The 15,828-nt window shown below is 52.8% G+C and overlaps 1 protein-coding gene across 1 annotated transcript; it reads left to right on the top strand.

The window, feature by feature from the left end:
* Nucleotides 1-786: 786 nt before the first annotated feature.
* On the top strand, nucleotides 787-14,952 carry NT5C1A (5'-nucleotidase, cytosolic IA). Its single transcript, XM_032160375.2, has 6 exons — nucleotides 787-932; nucleotides 6,601-6,768; nucleotides 7,185-7,314; nucleotides 9,415-9,537; nucleotides 11,579-11,763; nucleotides 13,358-14,952. Exons 1-6 carry the CDS (start codon nucleotides 798-800, stop codon nucleotides 13,721-13,723), a joined length of 1,107 nt encoding a protein of 368 aa, XP_032016266.1. The 5' UTR covers nucleotides 787-797; the 3' UTR covers nucleotides 13,724-14,952.
* The last annotated feature ends 876 nt before the right edge of the window (nucleotides 14,953-15,828 follow it).

The following is a 15,828-nucleotide window of genomic DNA, read 5'->3' as shown; positions in this document are numbered from 1 at the left end:
AGGTGCGGCCTAGGAATGCGCGCCCCCTGCTGACCACCAAAGGGCCAGCAAGAATTCGGATTCAGAGTCCCTGGGAGTCTCTCTGGCCTGGGTCCCCACCCCAGGCCAAGGGGAGCCTGGTCTCGACATGGACTTCAAGGACCCCTCCTACACGGTGTGGACGAGCTGCCGGGTTGGGCCCTTCACTGAGCTCCCGCTGGGAGCAGGCTTCTGCTAGTAGTTGGAGCTATCCATGCATCACCTCCTGCCCGTCTGCCGGATGGACTGGCTTCGTAGGGAAGGGGACATCGCCAGGATCCCAGCGTCCTGGCTCCTAAAGGAAAGATGGACGGCTAGCTTTTGGGAGGGGGGCGGCTAGCTTTTCATTTTCTCCTTTGGGGATCACTATCCTGGGGAAAAAAAAAAAGTTGTCAGGCCTCTCCTGTCTCCGCGCCCTTCGGCGCCTGCGAAGAACATCAATTTCGCAATCCCCAATCCGCTGCAGCCCACAAACCCAGAGAGCCCCCCTCACTACCCAACCGGCCTCGGGCGTGGGTCGGTCGGGGAAGGAGAGCCCAGCTATCCCTCATACCGTACAGCAGTAGCAGCAGCAACGGCAGCGACACACGGGCGACCGAGAGGGCGAGTGTGACCTCCCTCCGCCCGGCGGGCGGGGAGCCCAGCTCACACGCACAGCCTCCCCGCCGCTGCCCGCCCCCTTCCCTCGCCGGGACTCGCCTGCCTCCTGCAGCCCAGCCCCAGCCAGCTCCGCGTCTACGCCGCCGCCTGCTCTGGCCGGGCCAGGTCAGAGACGGAGCATGGAACCTGGGGAGCCCCGGGAGCCCCAGGAGCCCCGCGAGCCCGGGCCAGGAGCTGAGACCGCTGCGGCCCCGGTCTGGGAGGAAGCCAAGATTTTCTACGACAACCTCGCGCCCAAGAAGAAACCCAAATCGGTAAAAGCAATGCACGGGTATGCGGGGGACGGGGGAAGGGTTACCCCGGAGGAGGGGTCATAAGTCTCTTGGGAAGGGACCGGTGGCGCCCCTCTGGGAGGGAACGCAGCTCCTCAACCCCAGAATGCGCCCGGCAGCTGGCGCGGGCTGGGGTTTATTTTGGGAGCTCTGCTCTGGTGTATTTTTTACCGGGACTCGGGTTCCACGCCAGGATCCCCCTCCCCCATGCTGTCATCAGGGCCCAGCTAGAGGCCCGCAGCCCCAGCCCCTCCCCACTGGGGCCGCCGGGGAGCGCGGATTGCACTTGTTGGCGAAGCGGGTCAGCAGCGCTTGCAGAAGTGCCCCAGGCGCGGGTAACCAGACTCGGGAACCCGGTTCCTGGCTGTGCGCTCCGGTCTCCGCCATCTGGGCATCGGGCTCCGGACCTGAGACTCTGCGTTTGGGGTCTGGCTGTGGGTCCTGGGCCCTGGGCTGGGGGCAGTGCGCTCCCCGAGTCCTAAGGAAAGGGAGCTGCTCTCTCCAGGCACTGGGATCCACACTCTGCGCGGGGGGGCGATCGGCGCCCCTGGCTGCAGGCTCCCAGCGCTGGACTCTGCCCACCAGCTCGGGTTCTGCTCCCCTTGCAGTGGGCATTAACATCCCCACGACCCTGTGGTGGTGTCAACCGTCTGGGGCCTCACACAGAGGAGCTCTCTCCTCTCCCCCATCAAACAAGTTGATGATGCCCTGGTCTGCCCCTGGGCCTTGCTTTCTCCAGCTTCCCAGATCTCAGAGCTTGAGGAGAGAACTGAGAATAGAGGTTGGCCCACAGCGGTCCTCCGAAGGGCTCCAGCTTGATCTTAAAGCAACTTGCTGCTTCCCTCTGAGAACCCTTCCCCAAGAGGTCCACCCTATCGGCAATCATTCACTTAGCACCTCCAAGCTCTGCTCAACAGTGGGGATTGAAGAATTAACTGAGTCCCTGCCCCAGGAGCTCACTGCACACTGATGGGGGCTCCGGAGATGAGAGCCTGGGGCAGTTGGCGGGGAGTGGAGTAGTGACATCACACAGGGGAAAGCTTTGTAGAAGTGGCACTTATCCTGATCTTAAAGCCTGAGTAGGTGGAGTTTCCCAGAGAGAGGGAAACAGGACAGGCAAAAGTCATGCAGATGTCTCTGAAGCTCAGGACTGTGTTCCTGAATAAGTACTGAATGAAGAATGCAGGATTGTTGGAAGAAGAGCTGGAGGGATGTGGAAGAGCCCACAGAGGGCCTTGGGGATCATGTTAAGGAGTCTGGACCTTACTCAAGGGGGTCAGGGATTTCCAAACTAGCTTCCCCAAGCCCCATGTTTCAGGGAGTCTGCACACATGTGAATCCAATTTATTTTCTTTCTTCTTCAGACTATGTTTTAAACAATTAAAAATGTGTAATAAAACCCAACTCACTCTAATGTATTAGGTGGACATTTTAGCAGCCTGAAGGCCACTAGCTTGTGCTGCAGATTTTTTTTTAAAGCAAACCTCAGAATAAGGCTTTCCCTGTGATCTGTTTCATCAAAGAGCATCTTGAGATTGCAAGGCCTGTAGTTTAAAACAAAACAAAACAAAAAACCTTTTAGCATTTCCAGCCACTTATTGGTCTGAATCAGGACTTTCTCAATACTGTACAAATACAAACACAGCAACAACTTGGCCGGATGCTGAAGCTTAAGTCTGCACTGGCATTCTAACCTCTAGTTTCAAATTTGTTGTCATGCAAACAACTGTGTTGTTTTCATTGATTGACTTTATAATAAATAAATAAATGTAATGCATTTGAATCTGTAAAATAAATATACACCAATTATATATGTTATATCTGTTACCATATGGTATGAGATATATGGTAATATCTGGCTTACATATTGAATTCAAAGTTTATTTGAATTCATTTAAATAAAAAGTCAACCTACATTTAAAAAAACATATGAATACCATTATAGAGCTATTACAGGATTTTTCATCAGGGGATTAACTGGGTCCCATTTTTATTTTAGAAAGATCACTCTGGGATGGATTGGAAAGGGTGGGTCCGGCAGCAAACCCACCAGTGAGAAGGCTGGTGCCTCTCTGAAGAGGAAGCTGGATGAATGTCAATGCTGTGGCCTGTGTGATGCAGAAGAAGGGATGGAGACTGGGGACCGGAGTAGTGAAAGCATCAGTGCTCAAAATCCATTTCCTCCCCAGGCACCAAGGAACCAGAGAGCTCAGGCCCAGTTGTCAGTCATGACCCCTGGGTCAGCCCCTGACTCTCATGGTTCTCTGGGAGGCAAGAAGCCTGGAGGCTTCCCAGCTCCTATTCCTTCCTGCAGAAACCCCTCTTCCCACAGGCTATTTTGGGGGCTCTAGGCCTCATGGGCCCCATCATGGCCTGGCCTGGGCTAATTCTCATTCCCAGGGGCCTGAGTAAAATATTTAACGCCTGAAGGCCTGTTGGAGGCCCTCACCTCATGAGGTCAGAGCACTTCTTCAATCCAGAACTCTCCTGTCCCTCTCTCCTTCAGCAGCCCTTCCCTCTCTAAGTCCTATTAGGAATAACAGCTTTTTGCCTATGTTTCTATCTTGGACCCAACAGGCAGAATTACGTTAGCCTACATGGGAGCTCCTCAGGCAGTCCAGGTGGGAGTGGGCTGCCCTCTGTTATTCTTCCATTCCCATCCCCTAGCCGGAGCCATCAGCCTGACCCTGGAAGGCAGAGAGAGCTGCCAGGACCCTGGTTTCCTGGAGCTCTGAGCTCCCAGACTGAGCCCTTGAGTCACTCTGACCCAATTCCCAGTCTGAGATCAGGGCTTCTTTCTGCTCTCTGGAGGAACTGTTCCTAGATGCCCCTGCCAACACATGGCCACCTCTGCGGCCAGGCCCAGGAGGGTCTCTACGTCCACAACTTGTCCCTATCTCTGGCCAGCCCATTTCACCTGCTCCTTCAGCTCCACCTGGAGCCTGGACAGGTCATTCATCAGTCCCAGCTGGGATCCATATTTCTTACACAGCCATGGCCTCTGGGATGTTAGACTCCACCTCACTTGTACTGTGTCACAGCAGTCTAAGTGTGGATGCAGAGTCCTGCCCTTGGGACCCCCATTCTGACGGGAAACAGAGACCTGCCATTAGAAACCTCAGTTTGTGAGCACGCCCTGATCATTTCTCCCAAATCTGGAAAGTGAAAGATGGGGAGATGTTTCCAGGGAAGGCGGAAGTAGCAAGGGACAGAATCTTCTGGGAAGTGTTGAGGAGGGGGATAGCAAGGGGACTGCAGTGTGGACAGAGGCCAGGGTAGAGGCCGGAGACTTGAGATCTCATCTTGCTCTGCCTTGACCTAGGGTAATACTCTGCCCCTTTCTGGGCCTGTTTCCCTATCTGGAAAAGAGACAAGCAGAGGACTCTTGGGGCCAATGCAACCAGGACGTTTTTCTTGCAACAACCAGGGGCAGGATGGATTGGGGTCTGTTTGGGTGGCTCAGCCAGAGGGAGCCCAGGACTTGGCAGTCTGGCAGGGACTGTGGGACAGAAAGTGAGAAGTGAGACCTTGGCTGGCTGCCAGGGCTGGAGTGGCAGGCTTGGGAACCTGCCTAATGGGGCTGGGAGGGCAGCTGACTCTCTGTCCTTAGAGGGGTGATGGCCCTATCCCTGGGGCAGTAAGCCCAGTGGGTGGAGCAAGCTCAGCTCCTGTTCGAAAGGCCTCTGGCCTTCCAGGGTTTATGAGAGTGGGTCTCCCCACTCCACCACCGACCCCACCCTGAGGACACACATATGGTGGTAGTCAGCAACTAAGAAAGGTATTTGGGTTGAACCTCCAAGAAGAAGTACCTGTCCTGCCACTGCCTTACACAGACCTTGCTGGCCCAATACATCATCTTGGTTGGGGTTCAAAGTCAAATGCAAACTGAGGTCTACCACATGACCTTGGGGAACTCTTTTGTCTTCCACTCCCATTGTAAGGTTCTAAAGCTGCATTAACCACTAGCCACATATAGCTGTTTAAGTTCATTTAAATGAAATAAAATCTAAAATTCAGCTTCTCAGTCTCATTAGTCACATTTCAAATTGTTCCATAGTCACAGGGGCAGCACAGATTATGGAATATTTCCATTATCATAGAAAGTTCCATTGGACAGTGCTCTTTTAAAAGATGGCATTGGCCTGTCTTGGGGGTGGATCATGAGCTCCATGGGGACAGGGATCACACTTGTGTTGTTTCCTGCCATGTCCACCACAGTGTCTCTCAGATGGTAACCACTCAATGTTGTCAACTGATTGGAGCCCAGGACTGACCCCAGGAAGATGCAATGGGGTTGAGTACATGACCCACGGGTGATCAGGAGAGGCGAGAATGCAAGGTGCATTTATGAGCCTTGACCTCAATTTGAGCCCCTCATTTTTAATTTGTAAAGTGGGAATCATGACCCCAGGACTTCTCAGGACACAGAGATGTGGTGGGATTCTCTAGGTGTCTGTAGATCCCTTGGGCACTCATATTCTGATCCTCCCTAGGGACTATAAAGGTCCAGCTGCTGTCTGGGGTCGTGGGTGCCTGTAGTCCCAGCTACTTGGGAGGCTGAGGCAGGACAATCGCTCGAACCTGAGAGGCGGAGGTTGCAGTGAGCCAAGATCACGCCACTGCACTCCAGCCTGGGCAACAAGAGTGAAACTCCATCTCAGAAAAAAAAAAAAAAAAAAAAAAAAAAAAGAGGGGGAAAGTATGCCCTGATGTGAGAAAGGTCAGATGGGGCAAAGCTGGGGGATGGGAAGAGGGGAATGGAAAGAGAAGTAGGGGTCTGTTGTGAAGGGCTTTCTATTTCCACACTAGAGGCTGCCAGCCATATTCTGAGAATAGTGTGCACCACTAAAGAGGGGGGGCTGTGATCAGATCTGAACTTTAGAAAAATCCCCTGACAGCAGCATGAATGACAAATTAGAGAAGGTGACAGATGATGATGGCCTGAACGAAAGAAGTGGGTGGATACTAGTAGAGTTGACTCATTTTGGTGATCGATTGATGAGGAAGGGAGTTGAGGCTGACTTCCCAGCTTCTGCTTCAGTAATGAATGGATAGTGGTTCTAAGCCTTGCTATGAGTTACATGGAGAAGGGATCAGGTTTGGGAGGGGAGAAGGTGATGGGAATTCAGCCTTGGGAATGTTAAGTTTGAGAGGCTGTTAGTCAACTGGGGCAGTTAGATGGATGTGTGAATCTGGAGCTCAGGAGACAGATCTGGGCTGGAGATACATTTTTTATATAAATTGTCACATTTATGGGCATCATTTCTTCCTAAGGGCATGCAGCTCTTATTTTACAATGGAAACCATCTGAGATAATCTCCAGCATCAGTCATACTTTGGCCACATATATTGGCTTCATTTTTTTCTTGTGTCCAGATGCCTGACTAGATTGCAAACTCCCAAGGGCATGGCCCTCCCCCCATCAGATTGTGCTTCCAGCAAGGGAGCCAGCACCTCTCTCAACCCCCATCTGGGTCCGTCATAGATGGGGTCCTGACCTAAGTCCACATCTGCTCAAGGCTGGGCCTCTTTAGGTAGAGACTGGGTCTGGGTCTTCTCCATGTCCTCACTACCCAGGGAGACTCACACATGTGAGCCTGCCTCAGGGGCAGTCATCTGAGTGACGACCCCTTCTCCCATACCTCTGCAGCCCAAGCCTCAGAATGCAGTCACCATTGCTGTGTCCTCCCGAGCCTTGTTTCGCATGGACGAGGAGCAGCGGATCTATACGGAGCAGGGCGTGGAGGAGTACGTGCGCTACCAGCTGGAACATGAGAACGAGCCCTTCAGTCCCGGGCCAGCCTTCCCTTTCGTGAAGGTGAGGGAGCAGTTCCACTGCTAGCTCATACAGCGCCTTTGTGGGGATTAGAAAACGGCACTCCCATGGGTATTTGAGTAAGGAAAAAGGGCCCCTCTGGGCAGATGTAACCACACAGGTGCACAGCTTGGCTAGGTGACAGCCTTTTGGGAAGCAAATTTGTCCACCCTCTGGACGAATGCAGCCCCACGCCTGGTAACCAGCTTGGTGAGTGGAATGCGGGCTGGATTTCAGCCCCGACTCTCTCTAGCGAGGTACCCCTGAGCGGTAAGCAACTTGCATTAGGAGAAGGTAGCTCATGCGCACTTATCTCATCCCAAGCATGGCTCCTCACCTCCTCTCACTGGATCCTCGGCCACCAACTTCAGGTATCAATCCTTGGGGGTCTAAGCTGGGGGGTGCCCTCTCCTTTCCAGGCTCTGGAGGCCGTGAACAGGCGGCTGCGGGAGCTGTATCCCGATAGTGAGGATGTCTTCGACATCGTCCTCATGACAAACAACCATGCTCAAGTGGGTGTCCGCCTCATCAACAGTATCAACCACTATGGTGAGCACGAGCATGAGGATGGGGGGTTTGCCCTGGGACACCCCTACCAGACCCCCCAGGGATGGGGCCACACCTCTGCAGGATGGAGTTGTACTGACCAGAACCCCAAGCCCATTGTGTGCTGGTAAATTCGCTCTTTAAACAAACAAACAAAACCCTGACTTGTAGTGTTGCTAGTTTTCAGGGTGTAAATATTTCCACCAGGACTGGTTTCAAGCTATCAGTGGTTGAACAACACAAATGGCTCACAACATTTCTGAATGTTTAACTGTGGGCTTTTGCAAGCCAGTCCAAGCCAGCTCCAGCACACCCCACTCTCAGTGTGATTAGGTGGGACAGTTACTGCCTCCCTGCCTCAGTTTCTCTAACTGTGATGGGGCTAACAGGCCTCACAAGGCTGCTGGGAGAATCAGGTGCAGCTGTCAGAGTGAAAGGGCTTTGTGTCTTATTCTAAACTCAAGGTTAAAAATAATAGACCCTCCAGAGCTAGCTTAAGCCCAAGAGAATTTCTTATTAGGTTACAGGGGTGTCTTTCAGAGGGCAGGAAATAAAATTGGGCCTACAAAGGCCTGAATCCAAGTACTAGAAATCTCTCCCAGCTCTTCTTTTCTTCAGGCCACATGAACCTTTATTTGTGCTTCTCTAGCAAGTTTGCTCTTTTTTTTTTTCCTCTCTCCCCTGAAATTGGATTTCTCTGCTTTTCCTAAATAAAAACCGTACTCAAGAAAAGCGGGCCAGGTGCGGTGGCTCACTCCTGTAATCCCAGCAATTTGGGAGGCCAGGACGGGTGGAACACTTGAGGTCAGGAGTTCAAAACCAGCCTAACATTGTAAAACCCTGTCTCTACTAAAAATACAAAAATTATCCTGTCGTGGTGGTGCACACCTGTAATCCCAGCTACTCGGGAGGCTGAGGTATGAGAATCACTTGAACCCAGGAGGCAGAGGTTGCAATGAACTGAGATCACCCCACTGCACTCCAGCCTGGTGACAGAGTGAGATGGAAAGGAAAGGAGAGGGGAGGGGAGGGGAGGGGAGGGGAGGGGAGAGGAGAGGAGAGGAGGAGAAAGAGAAATCCACTTTGGGGAGAGAGAGAGACAGAAAAATAATACACCTGGCCGGGCACGGTGGCTCACGCCTGTGATCCCAGCACTTTGGGAGGCCGAGGCGGGGGATCACGAGGTCAGGAGATCGGATGGCTAACACGATGAAACCGCGTCTCTACTAAAAATACAAAAAAAATTAGCTGGGCGTGGTGGTGGGGCCTGTGGTCCCAGCTACTCTGGAGGCGGAGGCAGGAGAATGACGTGAACCCGGGAGGCGGAGCTTGCAGTGAGCCGAGATCGTGCCACTGGGCGACAGAGCGAGACTCTGTCTCAAAAAAAAAGAAAGAAAAAGAAAAAGAGTACACCTATATTTATGGGTTTACCAGGCCTGGTTTTTAGCAACCAAGAGAGTCTAGTTGGCATTTTTAAATCCTAATTTCAAATTCTTGGGAGCAGGGTTGATAGTAAAAATATTTAACCACCTGTGTGACATACACACTGCGTAATCAGGACAGACTCTCCCTATAGTGCTGAAGCAGGGCCCTGAAGGACCCCTGCCATACCAGGCATTACCGCCTTCTGCTGTGGACGCTGGAGAGGACAGAGGTCCTGGGTAAGGGGCTGCGAGAGTGACGGGTAACTTAATGGGCTCAGAGCAGCAGCCGTTTATCAACCAACAAATACTTTACAACCTTTGCAGTCATGGGGACCAGCGGTTGACAACCTAGGTAATCAGATTGGCCCAGCTTGGGTCAGGTGTCTGCTCTTATCCAATCAGCTATGGCCAGGAGGCGGGGTCATACAGGCATGTAGCACTGTGATCCTTGAAAAGAGGATGTCCCTGTGAGCTGGGCAATTGCTCTAGAGATGTGATCGTCCTCATTTCATGAAGGATGGAGGGGCTCAGAGGGGAACACTGGCCGAAAATTCCACAGAGACATGCTGTGCTGCCCTACCACACCCAGAACTAGGATGGCGTCCACAGGGCACAGAGAGACTGCCCTGAAGCCCAGGGTTGACCCTGGCCTCACCTGGGTCCTCTACCTCCTTCCCAGACCTGTTCATCGAGAGGTTCTGCATGACAGGTGGGAACAGCCCGATCTGCTACCTCAAGGCCTATCACACCAACCTCTACTTGTCAGCCGACGCGGAAAAAGTGCGAGAAGCCATTGATGAGGGTAAGTCTAAGTGAGGAGGGAGAATATGGGGAGTGCAGCAAAGAGGTCCCTGAGGCGGGAGGCCTGGTCCTAAAGTTCCGAGCAGGTGCTGGGAGTTGCCATGGTAACTAGAAGGCAAGGCTGACTAATGCTTTCCTTAATTCTTATAATCTGTCCTATAAATTCTGAAAGCAAGGCCCTACCCATTCCATCTTCCTACCTCTGGCCCTACTGTGTCATGGATGCTTTTGCTTCTCAGCATCACCCAGCCTTCTGTTTCCACGGAAACCCTCTCTACAGCCCAGAAAGCTACTTTCTTCTATGATTCCTCCAAGTCAGAAGGAGTTCTGATTCCTGTAGGACCATAGGCAGCCTCTGCCCTGCCCTGGGCCAATGGGAAGGAGGATTCATATCTAGTCCAGCCTGAAAGCCTGAGTGGTGGGGTCTGGGGAATGGCCAGCATCTCCAGCAGCTGGACTGGCCAGTGCTTAGGGGAGTTTAGGAGACTCAGATGCGAGTACTGACAAAGACAATGTCCCTCTATGTGTGTCTTTCGAGGGGCAGTTTTGGGTAGTATCCATAGTCTCAGTCCTCCCAACGAGGTGCGTATCCTATTGCACGTGAGATAAAACAGGCCCAGGAGCAAGGACTGGCCAGGTGCCTGAGAGGGTTCCTTAGGCTGAACACTAGTGGCAAGTTTCTCTATCAACCAACAATATATTCACTTTTCTCTTCGTCTTTCATGTTGTCCCTGCCTGGAAGCCTGGCCTCTCTCCCCCTGATAACTCACTCTCCTGAGCTGCGTGGGAGCCCCTAGAGGCTTTCTTTAACCAGGAACCAGGAGCTATTTCCCTAGACAGATGTCACACCCTCTGGTTGGGGCCTTGGCACTGGCATGTAGGTGTGCCTCTGTGTGTTTGTAACTTGACCTCAGGCTAGGGAGCAGGAGAATGGTCCACAGGGAGGCCCTGCTGAGGGTAGGGGTGGTTCTGGGTCGTCTTGATTCCAGTGCTGGCAGAGCTGAGAAGGTGCCTGGCTTGAAGCCTGGCACTGGCCCTGCTTGCAGCATCCTCAGGCCAGTGAAGTTGTGTGCGGGTAGCACTGCTCACTCCTCCCAAAGCTCACCTAATCCCAGCCTCTGTGATCCTCAGTTCTCAAAGAGTTGGGCTGAAGTGGTCTTTGAAGAGATGGAGACTAGGGAATGAGCTCGGCCAGCTGCCCAGGTCTCCAGCCTCCCAGCACTGGCTCTCTGCCATCTAGTGCAGCTCTAGCCTGGAGCCTGAACCCCTGAGAGGCATCCTTGGATCCCTGGAGGAGCCCAGGGTTGCAGAGTCTGTGCACACAACTAGCCATCACTTGTGCTGTCTCCCAGGGCCACCTAGGTTGTTTTTTGGAACCCTGAACAGCCACCAGCAGGGCATACCTTGGTGTCATTGTGGCTGTAGACTGAGGGTGCACGTACTCAACTCACCCGATTGCAGCCGGTGGTCTCAGCCCCAGAGCTGAGAGGCCCTTAATTTTACAGTGGTCCAGAGAAGGTGAGTGACTTGCTAGAAGCAATGGTGAGAGAGTGACTGAGGCCAAGTGAGAGTTGGGGCCCCTTCCCAGCCCCACTGTAGGCCTACATCAGGGGCTGTGAGGCACCCCTGGCAGGAAGGCAGTGGCCGATGGGACTCATGTTTGGCTGGTCCACAGCAGCATGATCTTACTAGGTGTTAAAGTATTGAAATTCCTTCACCCTCATTGGTAAATAGTTCCTGCCCTGAATCCTGAGTGCCGTCCTGCCCCCCGGGACTCCTCCCAGACTTTTCTACAAAGCAATAACCAACAGGGTAACCTGGCAAGGCAAGGGCCCTAGAGATCTGCTTCAGAGCCACTGCTACTGCCCTCTTCTTGGCCAGGTTCCATGCACTACCAGTTTTTACATGTTTTAAATATTAGTTTTCATCAGCCTTGCCCTGAGTCCTGTATGAGGCAGGTGGGGCAAGGATAGCCTAAGATAGCCCACTCCAGCCGTACTGCCCAGCCTGAAGGCAGACAATGCTTGCCTCTCTCTGCCTAGGGATCGCAGCTGCCACCATCTTCAGCCCCAGCAGGGATGTGGTTGTGTCCCAGAGTCAGCTGCGCGTGGCCTTCGATGGGGACGCTGTGCTCTTCTCGGACGAGTCGGAGCGCATCGTCAAGGCCCACGGGCTGGACCGATTCTTCGAGCATGAGAAGGCCCACGAGAACAAACCTCTGGCTCAGGTGCTCCCCATAGACCCAGAACCTCTGAGAGGAACAAGGCAGCTCCCCAGACCTGCCCTTGGCCTGCACTCCCAGCCCGGAAGCAAACAAACCCCAAGCTCAGCCCAGATTCCAGCTTGGTCCCCTCGACCCTCTCACTTGACCACTGGCCCCCCATCAATGAGCTTCCATCTGCTTTGTTGAGCCCACATCCCCTCACTGAAATCCCAATACTCCTTTGAAGCCTCCATTCTCTACCTAGCCTCTCTCTAAGCCCATACCCACTCCGCAGTCCAAATCCCCATTTCTGAGGTCTCCTTTCCCTCCCTGACGTCCTCATTCTCTACGTCCCTACCTCTTCTCTGAAGTCCCTGCCCTGCTCTGAAGGCCTCATCCTGTCTCTCTGAAGCTCCCATCCTCTCTCTGGAACCCTCACTTCCTCCCTGAGATCCCCCACCCCTCTGAGAGCACGCCCACCCTCTTAAGAAGCCTGTTTCCCCTCACTGGAAACAGGAGGAAAGGAATTGCTGGACTAGGGCGCCTCATTGGGGCAGGGAGATCCAGCTGAGTGTGGCATCTGGGGCAGACCACTTGCTTTGGGACATCTCCTGCCATCCATCCCTTGGCTGGGGGCACAGGGACCCTCACTCACCCTCAAACTGCTCAGTGTCTCTCAGAACAGAATATACCCTAGAGCTTGGTGGAAATTCCCTGGAGTTGGGGCTGTTGGGATTCTCCAGCTCTGCTGGGAGCTCTTATTTGAGCTTTTAACAAAAACCTGGGTGCTCAACAATCTCAGAGCCCCTCTCTCCAAGAGCTCAGCAGGCTTCAGTTGTGGCTCCTAAATATTCAGTTCACGTCTGTTCTTGCGAGTTGCCTATGAAATCCTTGGGAATCCAGAGCAGGAGAGTTTTCCTACTAAGTGGTAAGCAGAGGCCCAGGAGACCACGCTTATTCCAGTTTACCTAGCAAGAGAGAGGTCTCCAAGACGAGGAGCCCACTTTTGTTTATTTTTAGCTGCTTTGGAAATAAGCAGTTCTCTTCATCGTCGTCTGTTTTTTTATTCTCACATCCTCAGGAAGCTTCATTGTTCTGGTACTGTAGAGAATAAATTCTTCCCCTGACCCTAGAGAGCTTGAGGATGACACCCTGAGCCACCTGGGTGCCAGATGGGCACGGTTGATACTCAACAGTTATACATTGATCCACCTTCTCCAGCTGTTTATAGCTGGAGTCCATTCTGATTGGAGGGTGCCCATGCCATAGTTACTATATAGTTTTAATATCCCCCCTGTTGATGGGCATCGAAGGCTACACTTACAGACCTTCAGGACAGACATCTGTATACCTTGATGGGCATATGGATGGATGATACATATCAACAGTTGCCCTGATAGTTATCCTGACCCAGCATCAATATACAATAACACAGATCCCCTGACTAGAGCCCCACTGGTGCACACAGTAGCCTAAGCAGGCATAAGCAGAACTAACTGAAAGATTTAGGGATCCTGAAGTTTTCCGCACCAAACAAGACACTAGTGCTTTAGGGAGAGGAGGGGACAAATATTTAGGAGGTGGTAGAGCTAACAATGTTCCCCTTGCCTTCTCATAGGGCCCCTTAAAGGGCTTTCTAGAGGCACTGGGTAGGTTGCAGAAGAAGTTCTACTCCAAAGGCCTGCGGCTGGAGTGCCCAATTCGTACCTACTTGGTGACAGCACGCAGTGCAGCCAGTTCCGGGGCCCGGGCTCTCAAGACCCTGCGCAGCTGGGGCCTGGAGACAGATGAAGCCTTGTTCCTCGCTGGAGCGCCCAAGGGCCCCCTCCTCGAGAAGATCCGCCCACACATCTTCTTTGATGACCAGATGTTCCATGTGGCTGGGGCTCAGGAGATGGGCACTGTGGCTGCCCATGTGCCTTATGGCGTGGCACAGACACCCCGGCGGGCTGCACCTGCAAAGCAGGCCCCATCTGCACAGTAGCTGAACCACCAGCTTTACTGATCCACATCGCTCCAGGCTCCCTGACATACTTCGACACCTCCTCTGGTAGATCCCTCTAGTTTCTCACTGTTCTGTCCTTCTGCCTGTCTGCCCGCATCCCTATGAGTGATGTACTTGTAGGAAATTATGCAGACGGGACTGGCATTCTCAACATCTCTCCTTTGGGGCAAATTCTGTGCCATGATCCTGAGTAGGACAGTAGGACTGTGCAGAGTAGCTGGATTTCAGGGGGGAAGTTAATGGGTCTGAGAGAGGGAGGGTCAGAGAAGCCAGGATTTCTCAAAAGTGACTTAGGATGAAAACTAGCTCAATGTGGTGTAAAGAACACTGCTATGGGAGAGAGTGGATCTGGCTTCTAAGCTCTGTCCTGGTATTAACTGCATGACTTTGAGTAATCCCTCCCCTTCATGGGCCCCAGTTTCCCCACCTTTTGGGCGGTTTTCAAGCTCGTTTTTAGCCAAAGAAGCTTGGTTCTTTAAGATCGCCCTCTTAGAAGGAAGCATTCTGTGTCAGTGCTGCTGCTGGTATGTATGGCACCTTTGTGCAAATTACAAAAGAACACTGTCTAGGTGAATGAAGAACAAAAAGACATCCCTTCCTCTGGCCTGACCCAGTCCCATGCTGGGGTACACAGTTTAGCAGGATAGAGGCTGGATTTCAGCCCCCATGTGTCCCCTCAGCTCAGAGGCCTTTGTCAAATGAACAAAATGCAGAATCGCCCCCAGCAACTCTATCTATAATTTTACACATTTTGAAACCACTGGACAAGATGACCTATCTGCTCCTGTGATTCTCTAACGTGAATGGTCATCAGGGCTCAGCCCAGGAAGCAAGGGGAGTGAATTGGACATGCATACAGACTCTCCTCCAGCCAGCAGGGGGCACTGCAGGCTCTTCCTGGGGAGGAGCATTAGTAGTTGCCTGCTCAGTGTTTCCTTTGCTCTTGCTTTGAGCCAAAGTTCAGTTGCTCTTGCCTGCCAAGACCCTCACTTCCACCACCCTCAATCCCCCAGTTATTGCATCCTGTTGAGCAGCTCTGCTGGTGGGGAACGGGACAGAGCATGGGTGTCTACTGTTGTGGCCCCAATTCTAGGGGAAGAAAGTGCAGTGGCTGAGGTAGGTGGTTGTCCAGGCTGAGCCCCAGGGTGAGGTGCTGCCTGGGGTGAAGTGGGAAGTGTCAGGAGGTCTGGTGTGAGACAGAAGGTACTGAGACAGTGACGCTTGGAGACGAAGGAGCTGAAATGTGCACTAGCAAAATTCTCCAGCTATGGCATTGTGAGTGGAAGGCCAGTCAGAGGCTGCCTTTGGAGGTAATGAGCTCTCCATCAGTGGATGCTGAGCAAGGGCTTCCAGGATGAGATGACCTCCCCATGAAATGCATCAGCGGATCCTCCACATTTGCAGGAGTCCCTGCGGCCCCTTCTTCACCACTTTTAGAGGAGAACTCTCACTGCTTGATGAGTCAGCCTCCTCCTGTGCTGAGCATCCCTGGCTCTCTCCGGAGGGAGGGTGGAAGCACCAATGGCTGGTCCCTAGGAAGACAGAAGGCGTGAGCAGACATCTGTGTGTGGGCTGATTGCCAGGCTTCTAGGAGGAATCCTAGTCATGAGCAAGCGCTTTGTAAAGAAAACCACAAGTATCATGAGAGGGGCAGAAGCCTGGAGGTGTGGTGGCAGGAAATAGGGGAGGAGAGCACCCTGGGGTTTTTGATCTTTGTCCTTCTGGGGACTCAGCTCAGGGTCTGAATGGGCACAGGTTCTGTGCAGTGTGGGGCAGGGTAAGAGATGCAGAAAGGTATTTCAGGAAGGAGAACAAAGTGAGAAGGCACAGGTGGTTCTCAAAATGAGCAACGATTTGGGCCAGAAGAGAAAGGCTGGGCTGGGCTTTTGCTGTCATTGTCAGAGGTCTCCATGAGGCTGGTCCCAGGGAGGAAGGGTATGGCTGTGTGGAGTGACTGGGACAGACACCCACAGTGACTGCTTTATCAGGGGACACTGGCATTATTGCCCCTAGAAGGGCATGTGATAATGTCTTTGCACAAGGTCATTTCCACTGCACAGCCAGGATCCTTCTGGCTAACAGAG

This window comes from Hylobates moloch, unplaced genomic scaffold (genome assembly GCF_009828535.3).
Source record: "Hylobates moloch isolate HMO894 unplaced genomic scaffold, HMol_V3 SCAFFOLD_8, whole genome shotgun sequence".
Taxonomy (NCBI): domain Eukaryota; kingdom Metazoa; phylum Chordata; class Mammalia; order Primates; family Hylobatidae; genus Hylobates; species Hylobates moloch.
Note: the sequence above shows the minus strand (reverse complement) of the source record. Positions and strands in the feature narration are given on the sequence as shown.

Bases quoted from the DNA above. Each gene is read 5' to 3' on its own strand.
- NT5C1A (XM_032160375.2), top strand. From the start codon at position 798: ATGGAACCTGGGGAGCCCCGGGAGCCCCAGGAGCCCCGCGAGCCCGGG. The intron at 7,315-9,414 runs GTGAGCACGAGC...CCTCCTTCCCAG, and splicing joins CAACAGTATCAACCACTATG to ACCTGTTCATCGAGAGGTTC. The intron at 11,764-13,357 runs GTGCTCCCCATA...GCCTTCTCATAG, and splicing joins AGAACAAACCTCTGGCTCAG to GGCCCCTTAAAGGGCTTTCT.